This window comes from Notolepis coatsorum (genome assembly GCF_963971535.1).
Source record: "Notolepis coatsorum genome assembly, chromosome: 7".
Classification (NCBI taxonomy): Eukaryota; Metazoa; Chordata; class Actinopteri; order Aulopiformes; family Paralepididae; genus Notolepis; species Notolepis coatsorum.
In genome coordinates this window covers 141313894-141329908 of record NC_140171.1, presented here as the reverse complement: position 1 = coordinate 141329908, position 16015 = coordinate 141313894, and the positions used below count along the sequence as shown (strand labels likewise).

At 45.2% G+C, this 16015-nt stretch overlaps 1 protein-coding gene across 1 annotated transcript in view; it reads left to right on the top strand.

The window, feature by feature from the left end:
- Nucleotides 1-16015, top strand: part of LOC311231788 (voltage-dependent T-type calcium channel subunit alpha-1I-like) — a gene marked incomplete at both ends in the record, with an annotated part of 346702 nt that overhangs the window by 51811 nt on the left and 278876 nt on the right. Inside the window, 1 exon segment of the mRNA XM_084318416.1 lies at nucleotides 12331-12424. Within this exon segment, the coding sequence (XP_084174542.1) occupies nucleotides 12331-12424 (94 nt within the window).

Below are 16015 nucleotides of genomic sequence, written 5' to 3'. Positions count from 1 at the left end.
GTTCAGTAGCTGTTCAGTAGCTGTTCAGTAGCTGTTCAGTAGCTGTTCAGTAGCTGTTCCCCTAATATCCCATTAAAATGTATTGAGATGGGTCTCTGCTTTGTTACCAGGCAAAGACAGAAGGAAAGATGGAATTATTTCACAAACGAAAAAGTCTTTATTCCCATTACAACATATTCATGCAGTGACACACACATACAATGGGCGACACACATGCATTTTCTTTTTGGGGTCACTGATGAAATTTCATCTCTGCGCTTGACCCATCCCGTCGTCCTTCACCCCAAGACATGGCTACCCGGCAAACTGGTACCCAAATGGGAATCGAACCCAGGACCTTCTTGCTGTGAGGAGAGGAGACAGTGTTAACCAGTACACCACCGTGCCGCCCTTGCTTGATCACTTTTGCATTGCAGAAGATTTCAGATTTCATTGATTGAAAAGGACTTGAACCAAATATGACTTTATTTAAGTGCATGTAAACATGCGCAAATTAAAGCTCATTGTTCCATTTCAAATCCACAGAGTCTGATGTTTCACACAGTGTTATGGACTGAGTATTTTCAAGTGTCTTTTTTTTTTTTTTTTTTTTTGCACAAATCTCTCCAACATTCCAACATCTCTTTCCACATCATCATATTCAATTTCCAGGATTTGCCTTTTTCTTTTTTGTAAGAACATACAAAACATGTAAAGGACTCATACAAATACATTAATAACTGACATGGAAAATAAAAAAAGACTTACGAAAAAAGAAACATACTATACTATACATTATGCGTATACATTCCTGATATATATACCTCGTATGTAGACCGAACTACCTTCGAGCAGGTATGTGCTGCATCCTCTATCGGGATGCCACCCTTCTCCATATTGCATGTGAGAGAAAGCGCCCCAGACATATGCAGTTGTGCATGTTAACATGCATGCACGCATGTCTCCGACACATGTATGTGGGTACGTGTATCACGTAAGCATGTGTACATGCCTCATATGTGTGTGTGTGCATCTTCCTGGTATGTGACTGTACTCCTATCTCTTGTGTGTGTTTCGTATCCATGTGTGCCTCTGCCCCCTATGTGTGTGTATATCTCAGATGTGTATATATATGTGCGTCTCAGCTACGTATGTGTGTGTCTCCTATATACATGTGTATCCCCCTTATGTGTCAGTGAAAGCTTATATTTCAACTATGTGTATATGTAGGTATGTGTATGCCTATTTCCTATAAATGAGTATGTGCATGTATGTGTGCCCCTGACGTGTATACCTTATCCTTGTGTATATGAGTGTGTGTAAACCTATTATGTACACATATGAATATGTGTATCCTAGATACTTGTATGCGGCTATACCTGCGCACATGTGAGTGTGATAGAGACAGTGACCGTTCCATAGACACACCATCCGGACATAAAATATATGTACATATATACACAATACATTATAAAGCACAAGTACCATCAGATCAAATCCCCTTTTTCATATTCATCCTTGATAATATTGTAATCCCATCTTAATCATTTGTCCCCAGACCGTTCAGTCAGGTGTAGAAAACTGTCCCATACCTCAGCGAAAATATCCTCTCTCCCTGCGACTCTATACGTCACCCTTTCATACGATGCCGTCCGGAACATTAGTTCCATCCATTCTTTAAAAGTAATATCAACAGGTGATTTCCAATGTCGTAATGCAATTCTACATCCTGATATCATGGCCATTCTATACCACATTCCCCGGTATTTAGGCAGTTTAATCCCTTTCGGTACTATACCCAAAACACATGCCATTGGGGCGTTATTTATCTTCACATTCAAGACCTTACTTAGGAATATCACAATTTGATCCCACATTTTCCGGACCTTCTCACATTCGTACAACATGTGCAGTAAAGTGCCTGTCTCCTTCTCACATCTCCAGCAGATGTCACTGTCCCTTAATTTCAGTCTGGCCAGTTTACTAGGCGTCCAATAGCTTCTGTTCAACACTTTGTAAAAAATAAGTTGTGATTGCGCCTCCCTAGAGAATTTACTCCATTTGGACACCAGTTTCTCCCACATTTCCTCAGTAATATCCTCACGTACATCGTTCTCCCAGCTCAATCTCAGACCCGCCAATTGGGTACATTGTATTCCCTTATAACATCATAAAATCTTGACGCACCGCCTTTCCTACGCCATCCTTTATAGAATATTTCTTGAATTGCAGTAATCGGGCCACACTTTGGTCCTCCTATTGATGACGATATACAATGTCTAATCTGTAGGAATTTATAAAAGTTTTTATTATCTATATCAAAATCCTCTTTAATATCCTCAAAAGGCAAGACCCCATCCTCCCCGGCTATATCCCCTAGTACATGTATCCCCCTTTTAATCCAATCGTCCCATATGACTGATTTCTTACCAATCTTTAGTTTCTTATTATACCATATAGAGGCTCTCGTAGTTAAATATGGGCTATCACCAGTCATTTTGTGCCATTGATTCCAAGTTTCCCTGATAAATGCCATTAAAGGGTTTTTAAAAGGTATAGGTCTGTCTGATTGTGTCAGGAAGGATTCCAGAGATGAGGGATATATCATTTCCTCCTCCATCTTGACCCAAGCAGGTGCCTCCTCAGACGAGTGATTCAGTTTGGAGAGCTGGGAGAGCGAGAATGCATAGTGATACCAGTCTAGTTTAGGCAGGGATAAGCCGCCATTTTCCTTTGCTGCATACATTTTGGCCCGTCCAAATAGCGGCCTTTTGCCCCCCCACAGATAAACATTAATGACTTTGTCATACTGTTTGAGTAATTGGGTCGGGAGAGTCAGCGGCAACATATATAGGATATAATTTAATTTGGGAGCCAATATCATTTTTACTAGGTTTATCTTTCCCAGGAGGGACATATTCATTTTGGCCCAATTCTGGGTCAGAGCACTAATGTGTTCGATTATAGGGGCAATATTGGTTTGCATCAACTCTTTCAGACCTGGGATCAGCTTTATTCCTAGGTATATCAACCCTGACGGCATCCATCTGTATTGCCACCCCCTTCTGATATCAGGGGGACAACATTTAGAGAGAGGCATTGCTTCTGACTTGCTCCAGTTGATTGTGTACCCAGATATTTCGGAGAAGGACTCGATAATAGTTCCAATGACCCCAGCTGCTGTTCGGGGATTGCTGGATACCAATAAGATATCGTCCGCATACAAAAATAATTTATGTTCTACCTGTCCCGCTATTATCCCTTTGATGTCCTGATTAGTCCTTAGTGCGATAGCAAGTGGTTCGAGGAAGAGCGCAAACATTTGGGGAGAAAGCGGAGAACCTTGTCTCGTCCCCCGCCCTAGGTTAAAGGGCGAGGATACGATCCCGTTGGTCAATACTGATGCCATCGGATTTGTGTATAACAGTTTTACCCACCCGGTAAACGATGGTCCGAACCCTAAGCGCTCTAGTGTGTGAAATAAGAATGCAAATTCCACCTTATCAAAGGCCTTTTCGGCATCCAATGAGAAGGCCACTGTAGGTTCTACATCATTCCTGACCTTCCACATTATGTGTAGGAGTCTGCGGATATTATCAGCTGAGTTTCTCCCCTTCACAAAGCCCACTTGATCTGAATGCACCAGAGTTGGTAATACATCTTCTATTCTATTCGCAAGTATCTTTGCCAATACTTTTTCTTCCAAATTGCTCAGGGATATAGGTCTATAGCTTCCACAGCATTGAGGGTCTTTGCCCTTTTTCTGTAGTAATGTAATAGTGGCAGATCTCAAGCTAGTGGGCAATCCCCCCTTTAACAATGAATCCTCATATACTTTTAATAGTCTCGGAGCGATTATATCACTGAATTGTTTGTAGAAATCGGGAGTAAACCCGTCGTCTCCTGGTGCTTTACCCAATTTAAGGCTGTTGATTGCCGCGTGTATTTCTTCTATCGAGACCCCCCCCTCCATTGATTTTACCTGTTGTTTCGATAATGACGGTAGTTTGATTCTGTCGAAGAACGCGTCCATTTTTAGCTGATCCACCGCCTTCTGTGGGGTATACAAGTCCTGGTAGAAGCACCTGAAAACATTATTAATTTCCTTTTTGTCTGTAATGATCTTGTCATCTTTATTACGAATCGAGGATATAATATTTTGATTATGCATTTGTTTAACCCGATTCGCTAGTATTTTACCCGCTCTCTCCCCTTGTTCATAGTATCTTTGGTTGGTCCTAAATAACGCATATTCAGCCTTCTTTTGATATATGTTGTTCAATTCATATTTGGATTTGCTTAGGTTTCTCCACGTTTCTGGGTCTGGTCTCTGACTGTGCTGTTTCGAGAGTATTTTAATTTCCTCATCTAACGCTGTCATTTTTTGTTTCTCTGCCCTTTTTAGTATCGCACCGTATTGTATGAGTCGTCCTCTCATGTAAGCTTTACATGTGTCCCACATTATGCCACTATCATCTATTGACCCTTCATTAAGTTCCCAAAATTCCTTAAATATAGTTCTAATGTACGCACACGATCCTTCATCATTTAACATCAGGTTATTGAATTGCCATCTCCGAGATCGTTGCCCTTCTTCCATGGATGTGATCACTAAATCAACCGGAGCATGGTCAGATATTACAATGTTCCCTATCCCAGTACTTGCCACCTGTTCTACCAGTGCGCTAGAGATCAGTAAATAATCTATTCTAGAGTATGAGGAATGCGGGTGAGAGTAAAACGTGTAGTCTCTTTCTTGTGGGTTCATAACCCTCCAAATATCCACTAGACCCAATTCCTCTATCAGAACACCAACCGCCAGTCTCCCTGTGTTGTCAGCGGTCCTGGGTTGATACGATCTGTCCATTAAGGTGTTTCCAACCAAGTTGAAGTCCCCCCCTATGATTACGTTGCTATTCCCTATTTTCCTGATCACCTCACATACCTCATGGAAAAAGTCTGAGGATGACCCGTTGGGCGCATATATATTAGCTAAAGTAGTCCTCTGTCCCTCTAAATCAGCATCCAGTATAACCCATCTTCCCTCATCATGTGAGAAACTATTGTGCACCTTTAGGTCTAAGTTTTTTCTCACCAATATTGCCACCCCCCTCTTCCTAGAAGAGAACGTACTATAGTATATTTGTCCCACCCAATCCCTTTTAAGCTTGGCCGACTCCTCCTCATCCAGGTGTGATTCCTGAATTAGTGCAATATCTGTCTTTTTTTGTTTCAAGAACGTCAATATCTTTTTTCTCTTAATGGGATGATGACATCCGTCTATATTCCACGATATTATTTTAATCAGCCCCATATTCCTCGTAATGCATCTCCCCTGTGCAATCCAGGACGTATTCTAGTGCCTGAGACTGTGAAGATATATATACAATAGTATAGCATACAATGAAATAAAAAAGAACATATAAAAAAAACATAAATACATTCCCCCCCCCCACATTTACCCAAGCTACGTTCGATATGACCCCAGATAGAACAGTCGTACCGAGTGTGAGATCGATACTCACCCATGCACCTTGGTCCCCCTCGACTAACAGAGGAGTGCATATGGCACAAGGCAGGTTGCCCAAAACTGTGCCCCTACTATCTTGTATACCCTGATGTAACGTATGGCTCACACTGTAATCTATATACAGTGCGATCAATTCAACTGAACTTGACAAAACGGTAACGTTTCCAACAATTAACATTTGTATATCTCTCAGATATATATTGGTATATTGTAACTTCTATGACATAGCCATAATGGCCTGTGGTTCATTTCGTTATACTTTTCCTGTATCCATCCGGGATATTTCCCCTCCCACAGTTTTATCATATTCTCCTATCTATTGCCCTCTATTCTCATTACACATCTTTTTTTTTTATTTATATATTTTTTTTCAATCCCTTTTTGTTTTTGTTTTTGTCTTTTCTTTTATATACATATTGGCATTTTGTGATGTTATTTATTCTATGACGATGCCCCCGTGACTTATCTGTATCCATGCGCTTCATGAACTTTATCTCAATTGTCCGCCTCCGACTGTCCCCGTCTGAATCCCTGTAGTTTCTCCCGGTATCCGTGATGACCATTGCCCTGCTGTGTGGGGCGTTCAGTCCCCATCGCCTGCATGTCGTCCCCCGGTCCCCGTTTTCTTCCCACTGTCTGCCAGGTAGACAGCCGCATTATCTCCTCTCGGTCCGGGTCGGTAGTCGGGTTCACCACGGTGATCTTGAATCCACGTTTTGCCATATCCGCCGTCGCCTCCGCCGCGCTCTGGTACAGGCAGGTGCCATCCTCGTAGAATACCCTCATCTTCGCTGGATACGGTGTCTGGAACTTGAGATTCTTCTCCTTCATTATTCTCTTGGCCTCGGCATATTCTCCTCGCTTCTTCAGTATTTCAGTGGGGAAGTCATGGTCGACATAGAAGCGATCGTTGCCACATGAGACGTTCTTCTTCTGCCATGTTCGGCGTATTATCTCTTCCTTCATTTTGTAACTCCCAAACTTAACCACGATTGACCGTGGCTTCAGCTGTGGGTTGTTAGGCCTTGGGGCCAGTGCCCGGTGTGCTCGTTCGATACGAAGGTCCATGTCATGAGGCAGTCCGAGTGCGTCCTTAAACAAGCCGTCTAGAAATCCATGCATGTCTTTTCCCTCTTTCTCCTCCGGGATACCATACACCCGCAGGTTCTCTCTCCTCGTTCTGCCCTCTTGGTCGAGCAGTTTAGCCTCCATGTCGGCCTGCCTCTGTATCAGTTTTTTTATTAAAACCGTCGCCGCATCAAGCACATTTTCATTTTCTCCGATTCTCCCCTCCGTTTCACCGAGCCTGTCGTTCATTTTGTTCATGTCATTCCTTATCTCCCGAAACTGACGCTCATTGTCTTTTCTGAAGTCTTTGAGCTCGTTGTATATGTTCAACAGCGTGGCTTCTTGTTCACAGTCATCGTCGCCATCTTTTCCTCCCGTTACTTCGTCATTCTCTGCCATTCCGTCGTCCTTTTCAGTTGTAATCGTGGTCGCCCTACGTCTCGTGATAGCCCCTTCTGTCATCCCTATTAAATATATACCCTGGTGTTGTTAATAAATGTTTCCCGGGGCTAAATCATTTTGCTGTCGGGGAGCTCGCGAGTTAAGCAGCCATGTTCTTCCGCGGTCAAACCGGAAGTCTTTCAAGTGTCTTTGTAACCTTTAATTGGGCTGATGGAGAGAGTGATAAAGAGATGGAAACAAAGATTGAATTAGAGAGAGAAAGAGAGAGAGAGAGAGAGACGGTGATAGATGGAGTTGTGAGAGTCAGGCAGCCAATTAAAATGATTTCAACTGATTCTGTTTCTATGGTAACCAGCTGTCACATAGCTACTTGGTGCGCGGGGGGGGGGGGGGGGGACGACGACGACGACGACAAAGGTTCTGATGACGTACGCGGTGGGTTGCCCGGCCACGTTGGATGCAGTGAGCCCTGTATGTGAAAGTGCTTTCATGCTGATGGGGATTCTACATGGTAACGTCTTGTAGCCATACTTGGCTCAGCGTGTGCATGGAGGAGGAGGGCGATGCCAGAAAGATCAGGGTGATGTGATCGGATTTGATTTACAATGTCTGCGTGACCTTTTTCACCTGTGCTGGCACCGGAGGGGAGAGAGAGAGAGAGAGAGCGACAAAGGAGCAGGGGCTGTGAGGGAGAGCCAATAGAGAGAGAGTGTACTGCTGTTATTTACAGTTTGAAGTCAAATGGCCTGGGGCCTGACCCCTCCTCTCATCCTATTCAATTTGTTGTACTTTATCTCCACATCACATCTATCATCTTCCCTCGTTTGCCCCCTTTCCACTTATCATTCTCTCCTCTTTATCCCCCGCCCCTCTCTCTCACACACACACACGCACCCACCCACCCACGCACGCACACACACACACACACACACACACACACACACACACACACACACACACACACACACACACACACACACACACACACACACACACACACACACACACACACACACACACACACACACACACACACACACACACACACACACACACACACACACACACACACACACACACACACACACACACACACACACACACACACACTCTCTTTCTATGCCTCTCCCCCTCTGGATTTTTCTCTCTCTCTCTCTCTCTCTCTCTCTCTCTCTCTCTCTCTCTCTCTCTCTCTCTCTCTCTCTCTCTCTCTCTCTCTCTCTCTTCTGTCCCTCATCTCTACACCACTCTGCCGTTCATATTAATTATTAACTGTAGTGTTGTATTTTATCTATTGGCTGAGATTCAGCTTCCCGACAGAGAGACTAAAACTCCACTACCCAAGGACAGGCAAGGAGAGGGGGACGGGGATAAAGGAGAGAGGAAGGGAGAGGACAGACGAGGAGAGGGGGACGGGGATAAAGGAGAGAGGAAGGGAGAGGACAGACGAGGAGAGGGGGACGGGGATAAAGGAGAGAGGAAGGGAGAGGACAGACGAGGAGAGGGGGACGGGGATAAAGGAGAGAGGAAGGGAGAGGACAGACGAGGAGAGGGGGACGGGGATAAAGGAGAGAGGAAGGGAGAGGACAGACAAGGAGAGGGGGACGGGGATAAAGGAGAGAGGAAGGGAGAGGACAGACGAGGAGAGGGGGACGGGGATAAAGGAGAGAGGAAGGGAGAGGACAGACAAGGAGAGGGGGACGGGGATAAAGGAGAGAGGAAAGGAGAGGACAGACAAGGAGAGGGGGACGGGGATAAAGGAGAGAGGAAGGGAGAGGACAGACGAGGAGAGGGGGACGGGGATAAAGGAGAGAGGAAGGGAGAGGACAGACGAGGAGAGGGGGACGGGGATAAAGGAGAGAGGAAGGGAGAGGACAGACGAGGAGAGGGGGACGGGGATAAAGGAGAGAGGAAGGGAGAGGACAGACGAGGAGAGGGGGACGGGGATAAAGGAGAGAGGAAGGGAGAGGACAGGCGAGGAGAGGGGGACGGGGATAAAAGAGAGAGGAAGGGAGAGGACAGACGAGGAGAGGGGGACGGGGATAAAGGAGAGAGGAAGGGAGAGGACAGGCGAGGAGAGGGGGACGGGGATAAAGGAGAGAGGAAGGGAGAGGACAGACGAGGAGAGGGGGACGGGGATAAAGGAGAGAGGAAGGGAGAGGACAGACGAGGATCAGTGGGGGGGTGGGAGGAGGGAGCGTGGAGGGCACACGAGCGAGAGAGGAGTGGCACGGGAGGAGAGAGAGAGAGAGGAGCGTGTGACTAAGCAGAGAGCAGTTTAGGTGAGAATCATGTGAAAGAGTGTGAAATGAAGAAAGGGCTGGATGGATGGATGGATGGATGGAAGGAAGGATGGAGAGGAAGAAGGGGAGAGCAAAAGCAGAGAGTAGAGAATTGAGGAAGGGAGAGAATAGATAAAAAAGGAGAGGAGAGAGAAAGTATGTGTGTAGAAAGGGAAAGAGAGGGGAGGAGAGAGTGAAGTGGAGATACTGGGTACCGCGGGTCTCTGACAGGGGATGCTGAGTGATGGGTCACCACGGTAACACTCTCATCCCATCTATCACTCACACATTGACCCCGCCCTGTTCCTTATCTCTGTCTGTGTGTGTGTGTGTGTGTGTGTGTGTGTGTGTGTGTGTGTGTGTGTGTGTGTGTGTGTGTGTGTGTGTGTGTGTGTGTGTGTGTGTGTGTGTGTGTGTGTGTGTGTGTGTGTGTGTGTGTGTGTGTGTGTGTGTGTGTGTGTGTGTGTGTGTGTGTGTGAGTGTGTGGTCATTTAAACTGCTGTAAGTCATCCACATGGAACTGGATTAAAGCTAGTCCCCGCCACAGGAAGATGGAGGAAGATGCTCTAGGTGTTGGCAAGGACATCAATTTAATTGTATTTGTGTGTGTGTGTGTGTGATAATTGTGGTGAGTTCCACCCCAGATAGGATGTAACTCTGGAATCAGTTCCCACGGTAAAATGGGAGTTCCCATGGCAACCAGAGCAACGAGAGGACACCGGATTACTCACACAAACATCCCCCCTCTCTCTCTCTCTCTCTCTCTCTCTCTCTCTCTCTCTCTCTCTCTCTCTCTCTCTCTCTCTCTCTCTCTCTCTCTCTCTCTCTCTCTCTCTCTCTCCCTCCCTCCCTCCCTGTTTTTCTCTCTCTTTCTCCCCCCCTCTCTCTCGTTTCTCTGTCCCAAGGGTGATAAAGGATTGTACTCTCATTAATATTTGTGCCCTCTTGAGAGCAAAGTGTCCAGGAAGGCGACTTTGTGCATGTGTGTGTGTACGTGTGTGTGTCAATGAGTGTGTGAGTGTGTGTGTGTACACGTGTGTGAGTGTGTGTGCATGCATATGCTCATGTGTGATGATGTGTGTGAATGCGGCTGCTCCAGGCTTTGTTATATATGCGTCCTTGGCCCTTGAATACATTTCTGTCACCCAGCAGTTCTCACAATTATCTATAAACGTGTGTGTGTATGTGTAGGTGTGTGTGTGTGTGTGTGTGTGTGTGTGTGTGTGTGTGTGTGTGTGTGTGTGTGTGTGTGTGTGTGTGTGTGTGTGTGTGTGTGTGTGTGTGTGTGTGAGAGATACTTTTTTCTTGTATATCTTGCAGATTCTCTCACTTCAGCTCAATTCCTTCCTCCTGGCTGTCAGCTTGAGAACACTCACAAACACACACACCTACACACACATACACACACACCTACACAGACACACACACGCACACACACATGCACGTACACGCGCACACACACATGCGCACACACGCACACACACACACACACACACACACACACACACACACACACACACACACACACACACACACACACGCACGCACACACACATGCGCACACACACACGCACACACACAGATGCGACTGAAATGGATACTTGGCCGCTAGTTAAACCTCCACTATGTAACTTTTTAATGGAATAAACAGAGCTTCTGCAGCGAGCTACATGACAGTTAGGCTGCAGGAGAGAACACTCTTTGCCCAAAACAAGCTCTTCCAGTTGGACCAGTGCCGTGAAATGTGTACGAGGCTTCTAGAGAATCCAATGTGAACAACATGAACGTAAAACATGTGTGTTATACAGTTATAACATGAATATATAAAATGAATTAGGGATGTCCGATATTATCGGCCTACCGATATTGGCATTAAAATGTAATATCGGAAATGATCGGTATCGGTTAAAAAAAAGAAAAAAAATCATTTTTTTTTAAATTTATTTTAAATTTTATTTAACCTTTATTTACCCAGGCAAGCAAGTAAGAACAAATTATTCTTGTATTTATTGTCAAAGTATATGCATAATGTTGTGTTAATTCCACAACAAGAGATATGTAATGTTAATGACCTGAAATTATCGGTTGATATCGGTATCGGAAATTAAGAGTTGGACAATATCGGTATATCGGATATCGGTAAAAAAGCCAATATCGAACATCCCTAATATGAATGTATACCATGTGTGTTATAAAGTTATACCACGAATATATAATATGAATGTATACCATGTGTGTTATAAAGTTATACCATGAATATATAATATGAATGTATACCATGTGTGTTATAAAGTTATACCATGAATATATAATATGAATGTATACCATGTGTGTTATAAAGTTATACCATGAATATATAATATGAATGTATACCATGTGTGTTATAAAGTTATACCATGCATATATAATATGAATGTATACCATGTGTGTTATAAAGTTATACCATGAATATATAATATGAATGTATACCATGTGTGTTATAAAGTTATACCATGAATGTATAATATGAATGTATACCATGTGTGTTATAAAGTTATACCATGAATGTATAATATGAATGTATACCATGTGTGTTATAAAGTTATACCATGAATATATAATATGGATGTATAATATGTGTGTTATAAAGTTATAACATGAATGTATAACAGTGCCCAACCTCTTATGGCCATTGGCCACAGGGTGCCAATATTACATATGACATGCACAATATTACATATGACATGCACAATATTACATATGACATGCACAATATTACATATGACATGCACAATATTACATATGACATGCACAATATTACATTATTCCTCTTACTGTATGAAGCACATCCTCAGGGGCTCATACAGAACCAAGCAGTTCACTGTAAAGTACATGTACTTTATACGTGACAAATGAAAGCAAACTTGAAACTGGAAACTTGACATAGTGAAGTTTTAATGCTCCATTCCATACCAATAAGAAATACCAACAGAATAGAAGTAATTGGAAAATAGACTCATATTACCTGCTCTGCCATTGGTTGTTATTGTTGTTGCTGTTGTTGCTGTTTGTACCTTAACCTCTGATCACATGGTTTGAGCGCGTCAGCATGTTGGCCATCCTGCTGAACTGTGTGACTCTGGGGATGTTCCAGCCCTGTGACCACACCCCCTCCATCCTGCAGGTAACACACACACACACACACACACACACACACACACACACACACACACACACACACACACACACACACACACACACACACACACACACACACACACACACACACACACACACACACACACACTGTTACGACCCTGGCTCAGGGGCACGCAACCTATGTGCAAACCAACACCAAAACCCCGTGCTCTAACTCAAAGTGCTACTAACTCAAGGAACTATTAAGGTAAATGTTAACTAAAGTACTAAGGTAACCCAACGGACAAGGACTAGAAGAACGTGACAGCTCTTTCTCTAAGCACAGACAGTGCATGTGTGTTACTAGGTCTGCCTTTAAAGCTCCCCAGCAGGTAACCAATCAGCACTAATTGGCTAATTGGCAGGCCTCACCTGCATGCCCGGTGACACAGGAGTGATCAGGCCTCTAGTACATAACACCTCCCCCACCAAACTGGTTGCCCAAGAGGCAACCACTACACAACAACCCATAAACAAAACAAAAAACAACTGTGACCCCTTAGTTGTCAGGGCCACTACCACAACAGCGATAACGGGTACCACAAACACCGGTACTATGATCGTGAGAGGGCGTTTGCTAGCACGTTGACCCTCCCACGATGTGGCGAATATCCAAGTTATACGCCTGGAGGAACAAACTCCATCGCATCAAACGATGGTTCGAGTTCACCATGCTGTGAAGAAAAACCAAAGGGTTATGGTCTGTATACACAACAAGGGGTAAAGTGGAGGATCCAACGTAAACATCAAAATGGTTCAAGGCAAGAACCGGGTCGGCCCCTGTCGAACACGACCACCGATACCGATCTGTCAAAATTATACTGCAAACCAAAATCAACCTGAGAACTGCGCTTAACAGAAAAGAACACAGCACAACAAAACCATAGATCACTGATACCACCACCGCACCCATATCCATCCCACCTGGCACTGGCAGTTCAGGATACTGCACACCGTGAACATCCAGAGTAGGCTGTACCGCCTCAGGTACAGCCCCAGTGTACCGGGAACATGGCAGTACGACACAATAACGTCTGGAACACCATCTAAAATGGCGTCACCCAAAATAACTTTGTCCTGATCAAAATCAAAATGGCTGCCACTCAACAGACCAGGTCGCGAAGGCGGCTCCTGCTCCACAGGACACAGGTAACTAGGTTGACCATCACACCTAGTGCATGGCAGAGAATCAGTGTGGACATGTGGATCAATGTCAGAATCATCAACTGACATACTGGGACCATCCCTGCCCACAAGTGAAACATTAGGGACAATAGAGCGATTGTGGGAAGGCTGGCAGCCTAAGTCAAGCTTAGTAGCCTCTCCAACTAGAACGGTGTCACATGAAACAACAGCACCTCTCATAGCATCCTTCCCACACTCATCCTCCAATTCGTTCGTGGCCTCAGCCACCGTACAGGCTGGGAAGACCTTGAGACACTGCGCTGCCATATCATCTCCTGTCACATGCTTCTCCGGCACGCCTGTCAACTCTGGTTTCACCACCGGGCCTAACACAAAACCACAATCAAGAGAATCATTATGCAGAGGTACATCCACAGTGTGCTTTCCAAAATTCTCAACAGGTACACATTTTAACTCAACAAAGAATGTGTCACTAAGTGTAATGTCCCAAGTCGAAGTATCAACAACATCACTTTTGTCCTTTGACATTTCTCGTGCCACAGCACACACAGGAAACACTCCTGGATGTTTCTGTGCCAGCTCATTAGAGACCTCAGAAACCACAGGAATGGGAGTTACAACCGGAGTAGCCAACACTTTGTCACCAGCCAAATCATTCCCTAGAATGAAGGACACCCCCTTTATGGGAATGTGAGAACATACCCCCACAACAACATTGCCTGATACTAAGGGAGAATTGAGCGTGACCTCATGCAAAGGTGCATCCACAAATCCACCCCCAAAGCCCCGAACAACGACACCGGAATGCAAAGAAGAGTTTTCTGAAAACGGCAAAACCCCCTCCAGAATGAGGGACTGAAAAGCACCGGTATCTCTCCAAATTGTTATAGCCTGTTTGGACTCTAGTGCATTAGTCAGGGAAACAAATCCATTCATCATAAACCTTGAGGAACCCTCGAGTTCTTTGTCCACACGTTTGATACTTTCCCCATCTAACGTTGGCATAGGCGTCCTGCATATGGTTTCTACCAGAGCCACGGTCCTGACATTTTTCTGCTCAAGCACCGGGCACCCAGCAACGATATGACCAGGTTCTTTACAGTAAAAACAGATAATCCCTTCTGGGAATGCACCAGCAGACCCACCCCGCCTAGGAGGTGAAGTTAACTGACCAGCAGACACAGGTTTTGGGAAACGGCCCCCCTGAACAGGACGCCTATCCCCGGACTCAACACGGTAGTCCTCCAAAAACACGGACTTGTGTGTCAACACAAACTCATCGGCAAAGACAGCGGCGTCGCCTATCTTCGATACCCCACGCTCATTTAGATGTGTGGAAACGGTATCAGGAACACATCTTTTAAATTCCTCTAGGAGAATCAACTGTCTAAGCTGCTCTCTTTTTTTTTTAAACTTTTTTTTTTTAGCGTTTATCGCTTTCCTGGTCAAGCATGACCGACAGTTGCAGGGTGAAACGGGAGAGAGAGCAGGGGGAGACATTCTGCAAATGACGGCGGGTCCGGGAATCGAACTCGGAGTCAACCAGATCCGTGACGCAGCACGGAGTCCCGCGCGAGTGCGGTAACATGGTGTGCTACTGGAGCACCCTTAAGCTGCTCTCTTGACTCTGCCTTCTGAGAAGTGCACCACCTGTCAAACAGGTTCTCCTTCTCCCTACCAAACTCAACATAAGACTGCCCCTCCAACCTGCGATAACCTCTAAAACGCTGACGATAGGCCTCAGGGACCAACTCATAAGCCCTCAAAATGGAAGCTTTAACCAGCTCATAATCAGCGCTTTGTTCAAGGGACAGAGCAGTGTAGGCTTCTTGTGCCCTACCAACTAAAACACATTGCAGCAGCAGTGTCCAGGCGGTATCAGGCCACTTCAATGTGGTTGCCACCCGTTCAAAAAGGGGAAAATATCTTTCCACGTCTTTCTCAAAAAATGGTGGCACCATCCTAATATTCCTGCCTACATCAAACCCGGAACGTGACTCTGGATGCAGAGCACCCGCCTGCAAGGCAGCATGCTTATATTCAAGCTCCTTCTGTGCATGCTCGTGCTCCAGCAACATTTGTTTCTCCTTAAGCTCACGCTCCTTAAGTTCACGCTCACTGTTAAACTCACACTCCTCTCTTCTCTCCTTAAGCGCACACTCCTCTCTCCTCTCCTCACGCTCTAGCTGCCTTTCCTTAAACTCCAACTCCCTAATCCTCCACTCACCCTCTGCACCAGATAATAGCGGAGACACGTCAGACAAAGGAGGCTCCTCCACCCTCTCCTCAAGCACCTGTTCCCTAATGAGCAAAACCCTCAAAGCACCCAAGGCAGATGGTTTCAAACGTTTCTCACTGGGAGTTAGCTCGACCTTGTAGTGCACAGCAAGCTCGAGAAGCTGTTCTTTTGAAAACCTCTCCAACATGTCAT